Source organism: Notolepis coatsorum, assembly GCF_963971535.1.
Source record: "Notolepis coatsorum genome assembly, chromosome: 14".
In the NCBI taxonomy this organism is placed as follows: domain Eukaryota; kingdom Metazoa; phylum Chordata; class Actinopteri; order Aulopiformes; family Paralepididae; genus Notolepis; species Notolepis coatsorum.
Window position 1 is genome coordinate 93,943,345 of NC_140178.1, and position 17,338 is coordinate 93,960,682.

Here is a 17,338-nt window from a genome sequence, read left to right on the forward strand (position 1 = left end):
CACCCCGTGCATGCAAAAAAAAAAAAAAAAAAAAAAAAAAAAAAAGGCGGGCACCGGCTAAGCCCCGGATCTCCTATAATCCTAAATCCGCCCCTGATGCAGACCAAAGAAAGACTTTCGTCTTGTTTACATCAGGGTCCCCCATTTTCAATTCATCATAACAATTATGACATACATGACATACAGATAGACAGTACTGCTACATCTAGTTTAAGAAGCACAGTGAAGTTACCGGTTGTTATTTGAGTGATTGATTGATTGATTGAAAATGTTATTAACAGATTGCAGAATGGGTACAATACAGGACAGCTCAATACACACAATTGTTAACACATTCTGTGCCATAAACGAGTTAACTCGTTATTGGCCGCCATGCGTTGAGCGCCAGAAACAAGTTAACTCGTTTTAGGGATCGTTATTTCGTTTATTTGCTATATCTATTCATAATTCATAGCTGCAGCCTCTGGTATCCCCTTCAGAGCCTGTCTGAGCTGGCAGACGGTCAACACCGCCCTCTACTGCCAGGCGGAGCTATTGCATCTCATTGAAAATGGGCTGTTGTGTTTTAGGAGGCAATCTGAGCTGGGCGGGCGGGGTTTAAATATTCAGGCGAGCCAGTTCTATACAACGATGGCATTGAACAGTAACTCCGCCCGCCCGTCATTGTGAAACAGTCGGTAGTGTGGTACAGACCTCCCCGCTACGACGGTCATTTCATGTATGGACCAGGAGACATACTGATGATAATCTAGCGTTAATTCAGGATGATTAGATAATCAGCCAAAAAATTACAACGTGATGACTGGATTACAGTAAAATGCCTTTTTCTTGTATTTTTCCTGGAATTACTGAAAAACACCCAAACCATACTCTATTCAAAATGGTATAAAACGGAAATGTACGGATGAAAAAACAATCTGTCTCGGGCATGTTGACTAGAAGCAACTCACTGAGACTCGACTGCGTTATTAGACCCATAGATATAATATAAGATATATTTTAAGCACTCGCAAATGTCACCAGAGAAAGACTTTCGTCTTGTTTACATCAGGGTCCCCCATTTTCAATGCATCATAACCAGTGATGCCAGTAACGCGTTACTAAGTAACGCGTTATTGTAATCTGATTACTTTTCCCCGAAAATAGTAATCTAACGCGTTAATCTTTAAAAGCCAGTAATCTGATTGCAGTTACTTGTCCAAGTGGCTGTGCGTTACTATTTCGTTACTATCTCATCATAAATTCATAATGCAGGCGGAATGCAGTATTTTATTTCGTTTTCGACAGTCAAAAATACATATTGAGCTGTTTTTCTTATTTGGGAGTGACGTGGTGTGGCAGTGAAAGGGTTAAATACAAGAATGTGTTCCGCGGCGTGACTGGACTCTCTGTCTGTGAGTGACTCTGCTTTGGTACAATCACATTCCCCATCCACAGTCTGCGAATCAGAGGCAGAGTAGGGCGGGTCTTCACAGCACGTCATGTGACATATGCGCCAATCGTGTGACAGCAGGGCTCCGTCGTCGGAGAATTCCACCCCAAAACGCTTGGCAAAATTAAAAGTGAAACCGCAAGATGACTTTTGCGGTTTCTGTTCAGAATTCCACCCCAAAACGCTCGTCTAAACGTAGCCTCAGTCACAGAAAACAAAATACTGTCTACCGCTAAAAACAGCACATCCAATTGCATTGAAAGCATCTGGAATCACAACACTAGCCGACGCTTCGACTAGGTACAGGAGGGTTGATGGTGGCAGAGATTGATTGAAAAGTTTATTAACAAGAGCAAAAGCTCTTATTTGCCAGATTTACAGTTAATTTACATGTTAAAAAGAGAGACTGATTGTATGTTTATAGAGAGACATTTATAAAAACAATTTAATAGTTACAGTTGATATAATTGAATAGTTCAGCCTGCATTTGTTAGATGTGATACACTGGTTTTGTAAAACCACTGGCTGGCTGCTCTAATGCTGTGAGCATCATAGACTGTTGCTTTACCATACTTGATGGTACAGAAGCTGAAGCACTAGTTTAACAATTTACATTATGTGCAGAGAAACAAGTTAAAAACAATTTATGCACTGTCAATAAAGCGTTTAAAAAAAACTGTTGGGGGAACGACGACGACTTCGTAACCTAGTTACTTTCAAAGTAACTAAGTTACTCTGATAATCAAGTAATCAGTAAAGTAACTTAGATTACTTTTTAAAGGAGTAATCAGTAATCAGTAATCAGATTACTTTTACAAGTAATCTGTGGCATCACTGATCATAACATTGACCCCAGAACCTCAATATAAATAAACCATAATCACCCTACAAAAACAGTACTGTATTTGTAAATCTGGTATGTCATAATTGTATAGATGTAGCAGTACTGTCTATCTGGGTTTAACATGGTTTGTGGAGCTCCCTCTGGTGTCTACTAGTGGATCTACTATTGGATCTACTTTCTCTGTGGATGGTTTTGTGAATAAATCTCCATTATGCTTCAATTACTGTGTGTTTATTCTATAGCAATAAGGTTGGGTGAATTCGGCCATTGTATAAAATACATTACACCACTTGTAGTCGTGTGTTATAACGACCCTCCGCTGCGCATAAGGCCTAACAACCACCCCTAGGCATGATCTAATTCCTATAACACACTCCTGCGCGTGATGTAATGCTTAAATACGGAAGCTACGTATTTGCCATTTCAGCTCGACTTTAAAGCTATCCAGTGGAGTTTTTCACCACTAGTTGGTGAACTTGGCACTATAGAGTACAGTAGGAGGAAAGGGGTCTCCAAAGATTGTGCATTACATGTTCTTCCAGCAAGGCGTGACGTACATGTAGCACACAAATAGAGTGCACCAGAGGTGCTTCAATTTGATTGGTCTATACGATCTGCCTCAAAATCTAACAAGCTGCCTGTCAATCAAAGGAGGTCAAACTCTATACAACATTGTCAAACCTTAAGTGAAACTTAACACAAAGCTCTATTTGGGAGGGAATGTGATTATGAAGGGAAGCAAGTCATTTACAAAAAAGTTGGATATGATTAACATGTAGCCCACCAGCTGGGAACAGGGTGGAAGGAAATCCCAACCTGAGCATGACATAAGAGCAAAATGGCCGCCGTGGCCCAGAAGGTGAACGTCCTACCTGGAAGACGGTGACGATGGCCCAGAGCAGAGAGTCAAAGTTCTTGCGGTCGGAGATGGTGTCTCCATGATGGTGGGGGGCCACGGAGCGCGTCTCCAGGCTGAACTTACAGCCAAACAGGTGCATCCCCAGGATACTGCAGACAGCAGAGAGAAACACTGTTAAACAGGTGCATCCCCAGGATACTGCAGACAGCAGAGAGAAACACTGTTAAACAGGTGCATCCCCAGGATACTGCAGACAGCAGAGAGGAACACTGTTAAACAGGTGCATCCCCAGGATACTGCAGACAGCAGAGAGAAACACTGTTAAACAGGTGCATCCCCAGGATACTGCAGACAGCAGAGAGAAACACTGTTAAACAGGTGCATCCCCAGGATACTGCGGACAGCAGAGAGAAACACTGTTAAACAGGTGCATCCCCAGGATACTGCGGACAGCAGAGAGAAACACTGTTAAACAGGTGCATCCCCAGGATACTGCGGACAGCAGAGAGAAACACTGTTAAACAGGTGCATCCCCAGCAGTGTTAATTTTGTCAACGAATTTGATGACGAAAGATCTTCGTCAACGAAGCTTTTTCCCGTGACGACAACGAGACGTGACGTCACGTTATTGAACACCATGTGACACCAACGTCACTAAATTATTAATTAAATATCGTTGACCACAACTGAGGACACAAAAATGTAGTTTACAAAAACCATGACGAATTCTCTCTTAATTTATGTTGACTAAAACAAGATGAGACAAAATAATTATAACTTTTAGAATAAGTCACGTTATTATTTCAGCATTTGCCATTTCCGTTTCCGGGTTAAACTCAGCAGCGTTTATGGCTAAAAGCCAAGCTACATAACATACGTGAGGCTAAAAACCGCGTCCCAGGTCTCTCGTGAGTCGTGACTACAGCTTATACCAATAACCATGAACGGAATCTGCTACTCTCTCAACACTCCTGCGGCAGCCGAACAGTTCTACCAAAATAACATAGGATTTAAGACGACAGAGGCTGAGAGGATGGCTAGGCTAATAGCCTGGGAGTCGGGACCTATATCCCAGACACAGACTTGCTCTCTTTCATCTGTGTACACCCACTACTATCAACATTACACATGGATACAACAAGGACAAGACTACGTTCACTTAAAAAGGTATGAAAAGAAAAGAAACAGACGAGTACTGACACTGAGATTGACCCTGCTATAAGTTATGAATCCCTTTAGCGCTTGAAGTGCACTAAAACGTTGTAATGACTTTTTATTTTTCATATAATGTTGGGTACATGCTCAGTAGAGTTAGAACGCTCCCAGTCTTAGGGGCTGTGATATTTTGTTACCACACTTTATGCACATAGAAGTGTGGTGGCAGGTTCGCTAAGCGAATGTTGTTAGCCGAATGCTCTGATGGGGACCGCCATTTAAAGTTTAAAGTGACGTCGACGATCTACGGTACGATTCGAGGGACAAAAGGGAATGTGTGTGTGACGTGTGTGAAATTTGTACAGTAGGTCCCAGTGAGAATTGCAATCAGTGTGTACTGTGTATTTACACTATCCTAATGTTCCTTTGTTGGTTAAAAAATTTAAATAAGCAATTTAAATCAGAATATGTTCCATTCCATATCTGACTATTTCTGAATCTATTGACCATTTCAAGGAATGTTTGGTTACTATTGGGCTTCTAGCCTTCTACTGAACTTATTGTGAATCAGCTGATAGGGTTTTGGCTAGACTATACTTAATAAATAGAATTGCATTATTTACAATTATTTAAAATATAAAATGCCTTTTTAAACAGCGCTGGGAGAGTAGAGCAGGTAGATCTCATGGATACACTGTTGAGCATCTAGATGATTGGCTAAAGGAACACTTGATTTGAATTTAATTGAAAACCTTTATCCCCGTAGGGAGATTCAGGTGTCCATCACAGCATCAACAGCATTAATACAAGACTAAATAGAGAATAAATAGAGCTAAAATAGAGCTAAGAAAGTGGTGAAGGAGAGCATTTTTTTTTCTATTTCAGGTTGTTATAGCAGATCACCTAGTCTGCGGCACTTAGCTCGCTTTCTTCACCAGTTTGTTTAATTTGTCTGTGTTGTTGTTGCCCCCCCCCCCCCCCAGTATACCACCAGCAAAGAAAGGGGCACTAGCCACGACAGACTGGTAGAACATCATTGAAGGACCTGAGCCCCCTCAGGAAGAACAGTCTGCTCTGTCCCTTCCTGTAGAGCAGGGATCGGCAATAGGCGGCCCGCGGGCCGACATTGGCCCGCCAGCAATCATTTCTGGCCCGTCAGATTATTTTGAGAATATGATATTTATTTCACGCACAGGAAATATTCACTCGGGACGCCAAGGTGTCTTTTATTGTGAAGCTGTATCTATCTACCGGTAGTCATCAAAAGCATGTCTGTCACTATAGCCAATTGAAATGCTAGAAATGGTCACGTGGACTGGGAGAACCAATGGAATAGTCCCACCGGGCCGCGTGTATATTTCCCTAATGCACTTTCACTTCTGCGTTCGAGATGGAGCGAGTAACAAAATGTGTTAAAAAAACAAAACAAACATCTTTGGATAGCGGGGAAATATAACGCTTCTTTTAATAAACAGGAGCCATACTTAAAATACGGGTTTATTGCAACAGGTCGGTGATTCTTGCGTGCCGAGCCGACGTCCTCTCTGCATAATATGTGGCGAAAACAACAACAACAACAACAACAACAACGAGGAAATGATGACAACTGTGTTCAAGTTGGCAGATAAAGTAGCTGCATTCAACGCCAATCTGGAATTGGAGGGCGGCGAGTGGATATGTGACATGTTTCAAACATTAGCAGGGATTTTGGAGGACTTAACAACAAACAAGGTATGGTGAGTCATGTTTTCATGCATTCTGTCTTCTGATCTGTTCATCACGCGCCGCGGTGATCTGCAACAGCTGATCTGCTGTTCATACATGAATGAATGAATGAAAACTTTATTTAACAGATTGCAGAATGGGTACAATACAGTACAGCGCAATACACACAATTGTTAAGGGGATGCAGACCAGAGAAAAACGTTTGTCTTTTTTCACTATATTAAATTAGCCATTGTTTTTTATCCTGGCCCGCCAAGCAATGGCTTGGGGAAAATCTGGCCCGTGGCCAAACCTAATTGCCGACCCCTGCTGTAGAGGGCCTCTGTGTTGTCCGTCCAGTCCAATTTATTGTTCATGAGAACACCCAAGAATTTACAATTCTCTACCATCTCAACCTCCACCCCCCGGATGGTGATAGGAGTTGGGGGGCTTCCTCTTCCTCCACCGATGGTCCACCACCATCTCCTTTGTCTTACCGATGTTGAGCTGGAGGTGTCATGAACTCAATGAAAGATCCATGACAGGAACACAATGACATAGCCACGCTCTGCACTGCCCACCACCCCCCTACCTCTTAGCTACCAGTAGCTTAATATCCTTCGAATTGGAAAATTGGATAATCATTTTGGGTGCAAGTGTGTTTTAGCCAATGTGTTTATGATTGTAAGTGTGTGCGTGTGTGTGTGTGCGCGTGTGTGCGCGCGTGTGTGTACCTGAATGTGAAGATGAAGAGCATCAGCAGCATGCAGAAGGTGGCCACATTGTCCATGGTCTTCATCAGCACCACCAGCTGTCTCCTCAGAGCCGGCAGGAACCGTACTAGCTTTAGAACCCGCAGCAGACGGAACGTACGCAGAACCGACAGCCCACCGTCCGCCTGGCCGATGATCTCCCACACACTGGACACAAACACAGACACGGATACACTGTTCTGCACAGATTCTAGCATCAAAATTATATTTTTTAATGTTGTGGGAGATAAGACCCACTTCCCCCCTCCCTTTGATGATCTCCCTCTACCCATCTTTCCTTCCCACCCCCCTTCCCCACCTTTCTATTATGTCCCCAAAGATGTCACACCCCTATGTTCGTGTATTCCTGTGGCCCCCACCCCTTCCATTTTTGTATAAAGATGTTCCAAGATCTGGTGGGGGGGGTCTCTCTTCCCTGGTGTCCTAGCTAAACACTTTGTTGAGAGTCATCTAGCCGAACTCTCACTATTTTGTATTGATACTTTGATTGAGTTAATACATCGTATTAACCAGGTATCTTTGGACTAGGGCTGACCCCTATTAGTCGAATAGTCGACTAATCCAGGGGTTCCCAAAGTCGGGGTCGCGACCCCCAGGTGGGTCGCGAGCCGCCGCGGGGAGGTCGCCAGATGATTAAAAAAAAGATTTTTTTTTTTTTTTTTTAATTATGCAGTCAGGCCACTGAACTTAGAAGCAGGCCAGGCCAGTGTTTCTAGTTGCACCAGCGCAATAGTTAGATAACCTAGGTGGGGAACAACCAGGAGATCACTGCAACTCACACAAGTTGGAGACCGGACAACACCAATCCCAGGGTGCTCAAGGTATGTGCAGAGCAGCTGGCAGCACCGCTCCAACATCTTTTCAACCTCTCCCTGAGGCTGGAGAGGGTGCCCCAGCTCTGGAAGACCTCCTGCATTGTCCCGGTGCCCAAGAAGGGACGTCCCAGCACCCCCAACGACTACAGGCCAGTCACTCTGACGTCACACGTCATGAAGACGTTTGAGAGACTGGTCCTGCAACACCTCAAGCCCCTGGTGCGTGACTCCCTCGACCCCCTGCAGTTTGCATACCAGGCAAACATCGGGGTGGAGGATGCCATCATCTACATGCTCCACAGAGCGTACACGCACCTGGAGAAGCCGCGCAGCTCAGTGAGGATTATGTTCTTTGATTTCTCCAGCGCCTTCAACACCATCCAGCCGTCACTGCTAGCGGAGAAGCTCTCTGCGATGCAGCTGGAGCACGGCTTGGTGGCCTGGATCAAGGACTACCTCACTGAGAGGCCACAGTACGTCAGACTAAAGGACAGTCAGTCTGACGTACTGGTGAGCAACACCGGCGCCCCCCAGGGAACTGTGCTGTCACCCTTCCTCTTCACCCTCTACACCTCAGACTTCTGCCGCAACTCCACCGGGTGCCACCTGCAGAAGTTCTCAGACGACTCCTCCATCGTAAGCTACATCACCGACGATGATGAGGAGGAGTACAGAGCCCTGGTGGAGAGCTTCGTGGGGTGGAGCGACAGCAACCACCTCCAACTCAACACCAGTAAGACCAAGGAGCTGGTGGTGGACTTCCGGAGGGGCAAGAAGAGGCCCCCCCCCGATTCCCATCTCCATCCGAGGGGTGGATGTGGAGATGGTGGACTCATACAAGTTCCTTGGGGTACACCTGAACAATAAACTGGACTGGTCGGACAACACAGAGGCCCTCTACAGGAAGGGACAGAGCAGGCTGTTCTTCCTGAGGAGACTCAGGTCCTTCAATGTGTGCAACAAGCTGCTGCAGTCTTTTTACCAGTCTGTTGTGGCCAGCATCCTCTTCTATGCTGTGGCATGCTGGGGAGGCTACATCAACTCAAGGGACACCAACAAGCTCAACAAGCTGGTGAGGAAGGCTAGCTCCGTGGTGGGAGTCGAGCTACCTAGACTTGAGGTGATGGTAGAGAGGGGGATGATAAGGAAGCTGGATGCCATCATGGAGAACCCCTACCACCCCCTCTACGACGAGCTAGTCAAGATGAGAAGCTCGTTCAGCCACAGACTCATCCCCCCCCGACACTCAACTAACCGCCTCGGACAGTCCTTCATACCAGCGGCCATCAGGCTCCACAACAGTGGGCAGCGACTAGCAGCCTCCAGGCCCCACAACAGGGGGCAGCGACAGCGACTGCTACCAGACATTGACCTGGGACTTATAGGAACCCAAGGGGGACAAAGTAGACTACCCTGGTACTTTGATTAATGTATACTCAGTAGATAGTAAACTATAACACTACCTCATGCATACTGCACCTTATGTGACACTGTGAATAATGTGAATAATGTGAATATTCCTCAGCTAGTCAGATAGTAAATTATATTGACCATATTGATCAAATTGTTTACACTGCCTGTGTTGTCTTTTACTACCTGTATACTGTGTTGTTTTACTACCTGTACCCCTCCCCCCTCCCCCCCATGCTGCTATGATGCCTGAATTTCCCCAAGGGGATCAATAAAGGAATATCTTATCTTATCTTATCTTATCTTATCTCTCTCTCTCTCTCTCTCTCTCTTGCTCTCACACACACACACACACACACACACACACACACACACACACACACACACACACACACACACACACACACACACACACACACACACACACACACACACACACACACACACACACACACACACACACAAAGGGAGCCGCAATGCTAATCATTGACACATGCTAGCCTGTAATAATCCCCCCCAGAAAAATCTACTTTGCATTTGATATATTGCAAATATATGCCATCACACACACTGGCATTTAAAGGGTTAGAATTATAAAATGAATATGTGGTGTTATGATCAGGGCTGAAGTTGAATAAAAGATTGTATTTTTTTTCAATTACAAAAAAACTGAAAATCCATAAAAATGTGTGTTGTTGCTAATCATACATTATGCTAGCCTGTTTTTTAACAATAATTTGTGATGCCATCACAAACACTGGCATTTAAAGGGTACAAATTTAAAAATGCCTGCACCAGAATGCAGGAAATTAAGTCTTTGTAACAAAAAATTTCCTGGTGGGGGACCCCCAGACCCCCTGCTTAACACTTTCTCTGCCACGCTTATATCCATCAATGTTTGATCACTGCCAGCACTGTAAGTCTATGGAGATGTTTACCTTCTTTGCAGGGCTATAACTTTTTAAATTGTATTGCTAAATTGACATTACTATGGCCCATTCAACATCGATTATCTATCGTTCAGGATGTAGAAACGTTTTACTTTTTCATTCATATGAAAATACCGTCTATAAAGAATATAAATATGATTTTTATCGTTTTCTGCAGTATTTCCTAGAACGTGAGATATAGGCATAAATGCATATATTAGATGATCAAATGCCGTTTGATACCGATCCACGCTATATTAAAAATTTCAACTGTACATGGTCCTAAACATTATGACTGATCATGCACGGGTGAACGGAGGGGGGGGGGGGGTCGTTTATAATTCCGTGATCGTCGTTAAATGATTTATGTAGTATGGGTGATATATAGATCAGAGCAGTTTGTATGGATAATAATAAACAAAAACGCTGAAACTCACGTCAGTCTCCTCTTATTGTTGGGCGATGAGAGTGGAGCAAACAGATCCCAGTTATGTGATGGGGATCGAGGCGATCCATTTCCGGTTTGTATAATACTAATACATTCCCAAATCATGTGGATTATTGAGTTATGGCAACGATCCATATCCACGGTGTGTGTCTTGAGTCCCGCGACGATATACAAGTGGCCGGACGGATTTGGGAGACGCACCGAGCTCCAACGGGCATATCCAGTTTGGCAACTCGCCGATCAGCCACCAGGTGGCAGTATTGAAGCGTTGCAGAGTTGTGCCGGCTCACACAGCATCAGACAATGCTCCGTGAGTGAAATATGAATACCATTGCGAAAATATGAAATATGATCAGAATAATGTCGTACGCCATGATCTGCCAGAATTCGCATGAACTTGAAACACGTCGTAAGTTGTTTCCGGTGGAGAAAGTGTTAAAAAGTGGCCTGACTGGGGCTATATTTTGCACTATATTTCCTGGCCTGAATGATTTCCCCAGTCCGGCCCTGGTTAAAAGCCTCCAATGCTTATAAGTGTGTGTGCGTTTGAACGTTTGCATGTTTCAACCATACAATTCCATTTATAAAAGAAAAAAATATATACATTTTTTTTTAATACTTTTTTTAACCTCCTATAATAGTGGGGGTCACGGCTCTCTGACACCGTTATTTGGGGGTCGCGGCCTGAAAAGTTTGGGAACCCCTGGACTAATCGATCGAAAGGAGCCGTAGTCGACTGCCAACCTCTTAGTAAAAAAATATATATAATTATATTTATTTAAAAAAAAAATTAATAAAAAAAAAAAGTATCATTCTTTCCAAAAGAAAAGAGGCCTAGAAGCGTGGCTAACGCTAATGGCACGCATACCAGAGGCTAACTGCCTAAGAAAACAGGCACAGAGGCACTGAAAGAGGATTTCACCCATCTAATGAACACACTAGACTAGACAAATATCAAGATGTATCCATCAGTGGACCAATTGCATGCTTTTGCAGAGGACAAGAAGCCTTCCGTCGACTCCTTCAGACATTAAGCACCCCCACAGCCCAAATGGAATGATAAATAATTTTTTTTTTTATTATTATACTTATCTTTTTTTAAATTTAATTTTTTTTCATAGTCGACTAATAGCTCATTTCGGCCAATCATAGTCGACTATCCAAATCCTTAGTCGGGGACAGCCCTACTTTGGACTGAGTAAGTTATTAGCTTCGGCTATATTTTACACCACAATTTGCACCTTAAAAGAAGATTTTTCATCCAGCCACAACCCAAGACACTTGATGATGATACCTTTTCTATGGCTGCTTTAACATAAAAATATGATCATGATCTACTGGCTGTAACCGAGCCTTTGTGAATGTCATGAATTTTGTTTTCTTTGCATTTAGGGCTAATTTAAGATCCATCTAGCATAAAAATATATTTTTTCCCCTAGATCATTTATAAAAATATAGAATAAAACTGGTACTAAAATGTACCCTTGTGGAACACCTTTGCTAATTTCTAAAAAGCTAAATTACATTCTGCTTTATGTGTTCCAAATATTTTCCATCTACAGATCAAACTCTTCAAGAATGTATGTGAATACATCATGGTTATATTATAACCAACAATGATCTGGTAAAAAACATCACAGATGGCTGATTACCTGATGATGACGATGATGCTGTCGAAGATGTTGTAGGGGTTCCGGATGTAGCCGGGGTTCTTGACGTTGCCGAATACCCCGGAGGCCAGCAGCTTGAAGACCATCTCCAGGACAAACATACTGGTGAACACAATGTTACTGATCTCCAGAACATCTGTCAGCTTCCTGGGCTAGAGAGAGAGAGAGAGAGAGGAGAGAGAGAGAGAGAGAGAGAGAGAGAGAGAGAGAGAGAGATTTAACGACACTTTATTTATAAATCATTCCAGCATTACAACAAAAAGCATTACACAGTCAACTGTACATAACACTTGTCCTTCTTTCAAGAGCACCTACAAACAATTTGACAATCAATTATTAAAAGCACAACAACAACAACAAAAAAACACCAAAAGAAAACAACACCACCAACAACAACAAAAAACAACCAGAACAAAGAAAAAACTCAAATCAGCTCAGTTGCCAACACCAACTCATCTACCATTACAGAGCACAACACTCCTATATGTGCCCATATATCAGTGAACTGATCTAGGTTGTTCAATGCTATATATAATAATTAAAATCTATGCTCAGTCTAGCTTTGATAGTTTTTCTGAACAGACATACAGCATCATGATCCAAGATCTGTTCTATCTTATTCCTCCTACAGAGATACACAGCCATCTTTGCTCTCCCTAAAATGAAATAAAAAAGATGACACTTGCTTTTTTCCTTTCTACAGTATTTAAAACCCAAAATGTACCTCTCTTTCGAGAACACCTCTTCACCGGACTTAAAAAGTCTCTCTAGTAACCCTAGTAGAGGCAGCAGCCTGGAACAGTCCAGAAAACAGTGGACAGCCACTATGCCATGTAAAACCCTCCACTGCAGATCGCCAATTCTTTTGAATAATGGTGGTTTGTACAGTGCTCGCCACTCTGGTTTCACCTCATCACTGAGACCAAGGTGCGCTCTCCAGGGAGTGTCACCTCTCCCGTTGAGCTTCTCCTTGTGGAGAACCTTGACTAACAGTCTGTACAAACATTTTCCATCAACCACATCAAAAAAACACACCAGAAACATCTCCCATTGCTAAAAGAGGCCCTGTGCAATTTTTTTAATCAGGCTGCAGCTTAAACGTAGGAAACAGATCCTCATCACTAGGACGAAGAGACCCGTTTTTAAACTCTGTCAACATGCGACGTTCTATCTCACTGAGCCCCTGCTTCCATTTTCCCAGCATCAAGCTGACCGTCCTGATGGATTTCACCTCCAAGCGTGAAGCAAGAGAAGCAGCATTGTCCATGTTTGCTCCTGTCAATTCCACAACATGGCCCAGTGTGGTGATCTTTGACCTGCCCGGAAAGTGTCAGACAAAGCAACACGACGCGCGCGATAGGGGCCGGGCGAAGTGGATGGGCCAATGAATGAGCACACTGTGCGCACCCAGTCCTGTGGGAGTTGTAGTATTATATAGTATGAGCTGGATTGACTTCATTATTCCAGATGCCTTTTGTAGACTACAATGTTTTTTTTCATAGAAAAAAAAACCACCCGCCCAATTGGGCGGGTAGAATGACGCATCTACCCGCCAATGACGAATTCTACCCACATTGGGCAGGTGGGCAGGTGTCAACGTCAAGCCCTGGTCTCCACACATCACACAGCTCATACGTCTCAATCACCCTAGAGCAGGGGTGGCCAACCAGTCAGAGACTAAGAGCCAAAAAAAAATTACTGTGGTACCACAAAGAGCCACACCATATACCAGCGTTTCTCAACCTTTTTTTCAGTCACGGCACCCTTCATGTGTTTATAGGTCTCACCCTCTGGCCTCTGAAGTTGCTAATGTCTTTTTTATTTGGGCCTCACAGGGTTAAAAGTACCCTGTGAGACCCACGGTTGCAAAATTACAAAATCACTTTTAGCCATTTAAAAAAATAATGTTTATTTAAAATTTTTTAAAGGGGAACTATTTTACTATTTCTTTCACTATTTGGGCACTTTTACACAATTCCTGTGAGTCTATGGAACACCTAGGTTTTTTTCCAAAAAAATGCATTGTTTTGTATTTCTAATCAAGTACTAAAAACCGCATTTTTCTACCTCAAGATCTTAAGCCGTTTTGAGGCTGGGCTCCAACCACTGTGTGGCCTGGTGCCAACTGCCACATCAACTGCCACATTATTATGCAGCTGAGAAATCTCTAACATCACAGATATGCACATTTTCAGATGACTCAGTTCAGTGAGGGTGAATATTGTGAGAGGAGAATTGGAAGAATTCGCCAATATGAGAATTAGAGACATATATCCTATTAATATAAGTCCACATAGCTAAGAAACAATGGTAAACACTGAAAAAAGCCATTTATAAGATAGTTCCCCTTTAAGCACATGTATAGTCAATTGGTCCTGTTGTTCAGCCTCACAATGCTATTTGATAGTAAATGTGTTTATATGTCCCACCCTCTGGCCTCTGAAGTTGCTAATTTCTTTTTAATTTGGGCCTCACAGGGTTAACCTCTTAAGCCCGAGATATACAGTAAAAGTGTATATTTTCAGCATTATGTTTGTTTACCAATTATTTTAACTGTTATTAGTGAAATATAAGATTATAGAAATCTCAGGGCATTGAGTCGGAAACCGGCGCATATTGACAGGAGGAAGTGGCACAGCCAAAAGTGAGTGTAGTCTTTTGAAAGAAGAGACTCAGGGCTTTCAAATTTCGAAAAACTACCCTACCCAGCTCACACCAGCCCCTGTCAATCATCTGACTTCTGGATTAACTTTTTAATTTCTCTTATTTTTTGGGATTATCTCCCACAAACCTGAACGTTATTGCCATAAAACAGAACGCAGTTAGTTTCTCTACCTTTCTGTGAACGTCTTGCAAAAAACGGTGTTGCAATATGATGAAAATGGTGGAGAAATTTACATTATAAAAAAGATGGCAGAATTCAGTACTGTATCTACAAAACCTTCTGTTTATTCATCTTCCCTTTATTCATTTGCTTAGATTTTTCAGGTCTGGTCAATTTTAGCATGGTGTTATTTACAGTCAAAGATAATTTTTTTTTTAAATAGAATTGATATTCTCCTTTGGTTCATTACAATTGACTCAAGCCTAGTAACAGACACACTATTTCTGACACTGATCCATATATGTCCCTAGATTCAGATACCAAGAACATGCAAATGGACCATTTAAAAAAAAATTGTAAATGTTTATTCTACGTCCTTATGGAATGAGTGACATAAAAAAAAAAAAAGTAAAAAAAAAAAAAAAAAAGTAAAAAAAAAAAAAAAAAATATATTTTTTTTTATTTTTTTTTTATTTTTTTATGGATGGAAGAGCCGCACATTGACGGGCAAAGAGCCGCATGCGGCTCGCGAGCCGCGGGTTGGCCACCCCTGCCCTAGAGAGACGACTACGAGATGCAGAGTGAGGCTCTTGATGGTTCCTATCTAAAACGGGGTTAACAGTACAGTTAAAATCCCCTCCCAGAAATAAAAACTCTTCATTATCACAACCCTTAATAACATCAGCCAAATAATCTAAAAAACACATTCTTTCCAAACCAACATTTGGGGCATAAACAACAATAAATACCATTTTCACCTTCTCATATAATATTCTTACTTTTAAAAGACGTCCCTTTACAACCTCCTCAATCTCACATGACTGTGGCAAAAATGGTCTGGAAAATAAAATCCCCACTCCACCACTAGTACTGGTGTTATGGTTTAAAACTATTTCTCCTTTCCATTCTCTTTTCCAAGCCACTGTATTATACTCAGTGCTGTGTGTCTCTTGGACAATCATCACATCAATATGCTTTAAGTCCATTAGTTGATAAAGTGATGCCCTCTTTGCATCATCTCTTGCACCATTTAAATTTAGGGTACCTACTTTAAATTCTGCCATAAGAAAATATCCAAATTGTAGGACATAAAATATTAAAAGGAGACCAGATAACTTAACCATCATTGAAGATTTTTGATCTTGACCTTTGAACAAGTTTCTTTAAACGATAAATCGCCTGATCAGAGAAACCTTCTTCATTCGTGCCATTGCGTCTTATTAACCACTTAGCGGACTCAACAAATAACTTTACGTCAGGAAAAAAGCGTTCCACCTTAACTGCCCATGAGCCTTTAGTTTCCTGTAGAAAACTTTTTATTCTAGTTAAAGAATAACCATCCCTCCTGTCAGCCTGAGACTGAGTGGGAGGCAGAGACTCCGCCTCATCACTGAGGTCAGAGTCTCCACTGTCACTGTCTACCTGCTGCTCAGATTGGCACTCTTTTTTTGCTTTAGAGTCAGATTGACTGACCTCAGTTTTCCTTTTTTGGGACATTTTGGTAACATCAGCATCAAGTTCCATTTCCTGCTAATTTATGCTACACTCTACTTCTCCAGCAGCTGGTCCAGCCCGTTTGCACACCACACAATTCGTGTCCAGTCAGTCCATTAACCCCCTTTCTGTAAAACCCACTGAGCTGAGACATTATCAATCAAGCTCAGAGCTGCAGTCAGGCCCAATCAATTAGGACGAATCCAGCCAAGTACATCCATCACTCTTGATCTACTCCACTTAGCTCACAGTGCAGTCGCTGATCCTTGAGAGGATTAAAACCAGGGTCTAGTGCAGGGGTGGCCAACCCGCGGCTCGTGAGCCGCATGTGGCTCTTTGCCCGTCAATGTGTCCTTCCATCCATAAAAAAAATAAAAACTTTTTTTTTTAATAATTTTTGTCTTTGTATGTCACTCGTTCCATAAGGGCGTAGAATAAACATTTACAGATTTTTTTTAAATGGTCCATTTGCATGTTCTTGGTATCTGAATCTAGGGACATCTATGGATCTCAGGGAATGTATTCCCAGTGTCAGAAATAGTGTGTCTGTTACTAGGCTTGAGTAAATTGTAATGAACCAAAGGAGAATATCAATTATATTTAAAAAATATTTTGTATCTTTGACTGTGAATAACACCATGCTAAAATTGACCAGACCTGAAAAAATCTAAGCAAATGAATAAAGAGAAGATGATTAAACAGGTTTTATAGATACAGTACTGAATTCTGCCATCTTTTTTATAATGTAAATTTCTCCACCATTTTTCATCATATTGCAACACCGTTTTTGCTAGACGTTCACAGAAAGGTAGAGAACAGGGCTCTATGCTAACCTTTTTCCCAAGGAGCACATGTGCTCCTAAATAAAAAATTTAGGAGCACACAAAGAAATTTAGGAGCACCCAAAAATATTTAGGAGCACAGTGAAAATATTTCAAGTAACAGAGATTTTTTTTTTCAAAAATACATTTATATTTGTAC

The 17,338-nt window shown here is 42.2% G+C and overlaps 1 protein-coding gene across 1 annotated transcript in view; it reads right to left on the reverse strand.

Moving 5' to 3' along the window:
• LOC311240640 (voltage-dependent T-type calcium channel subunit alpha-1H-like) overlaps nt 1-17,338 on the reverse strand; it is a 202,018-nt gene that overhangs the window by 81,959 nt on the left and 102,721 nt on the right. Inside the window, 3 exon segments of the mRNA XM_084329212.1 lie at nt 3,149-3,284; nt 6,729-6,914; nt 12,022-12,191. Coding sequence (XP_084185338.1) covers nt 3,149-3,284; nt 6,729-6,914; nt 12,022-12,191 — 492 coding nt within the window.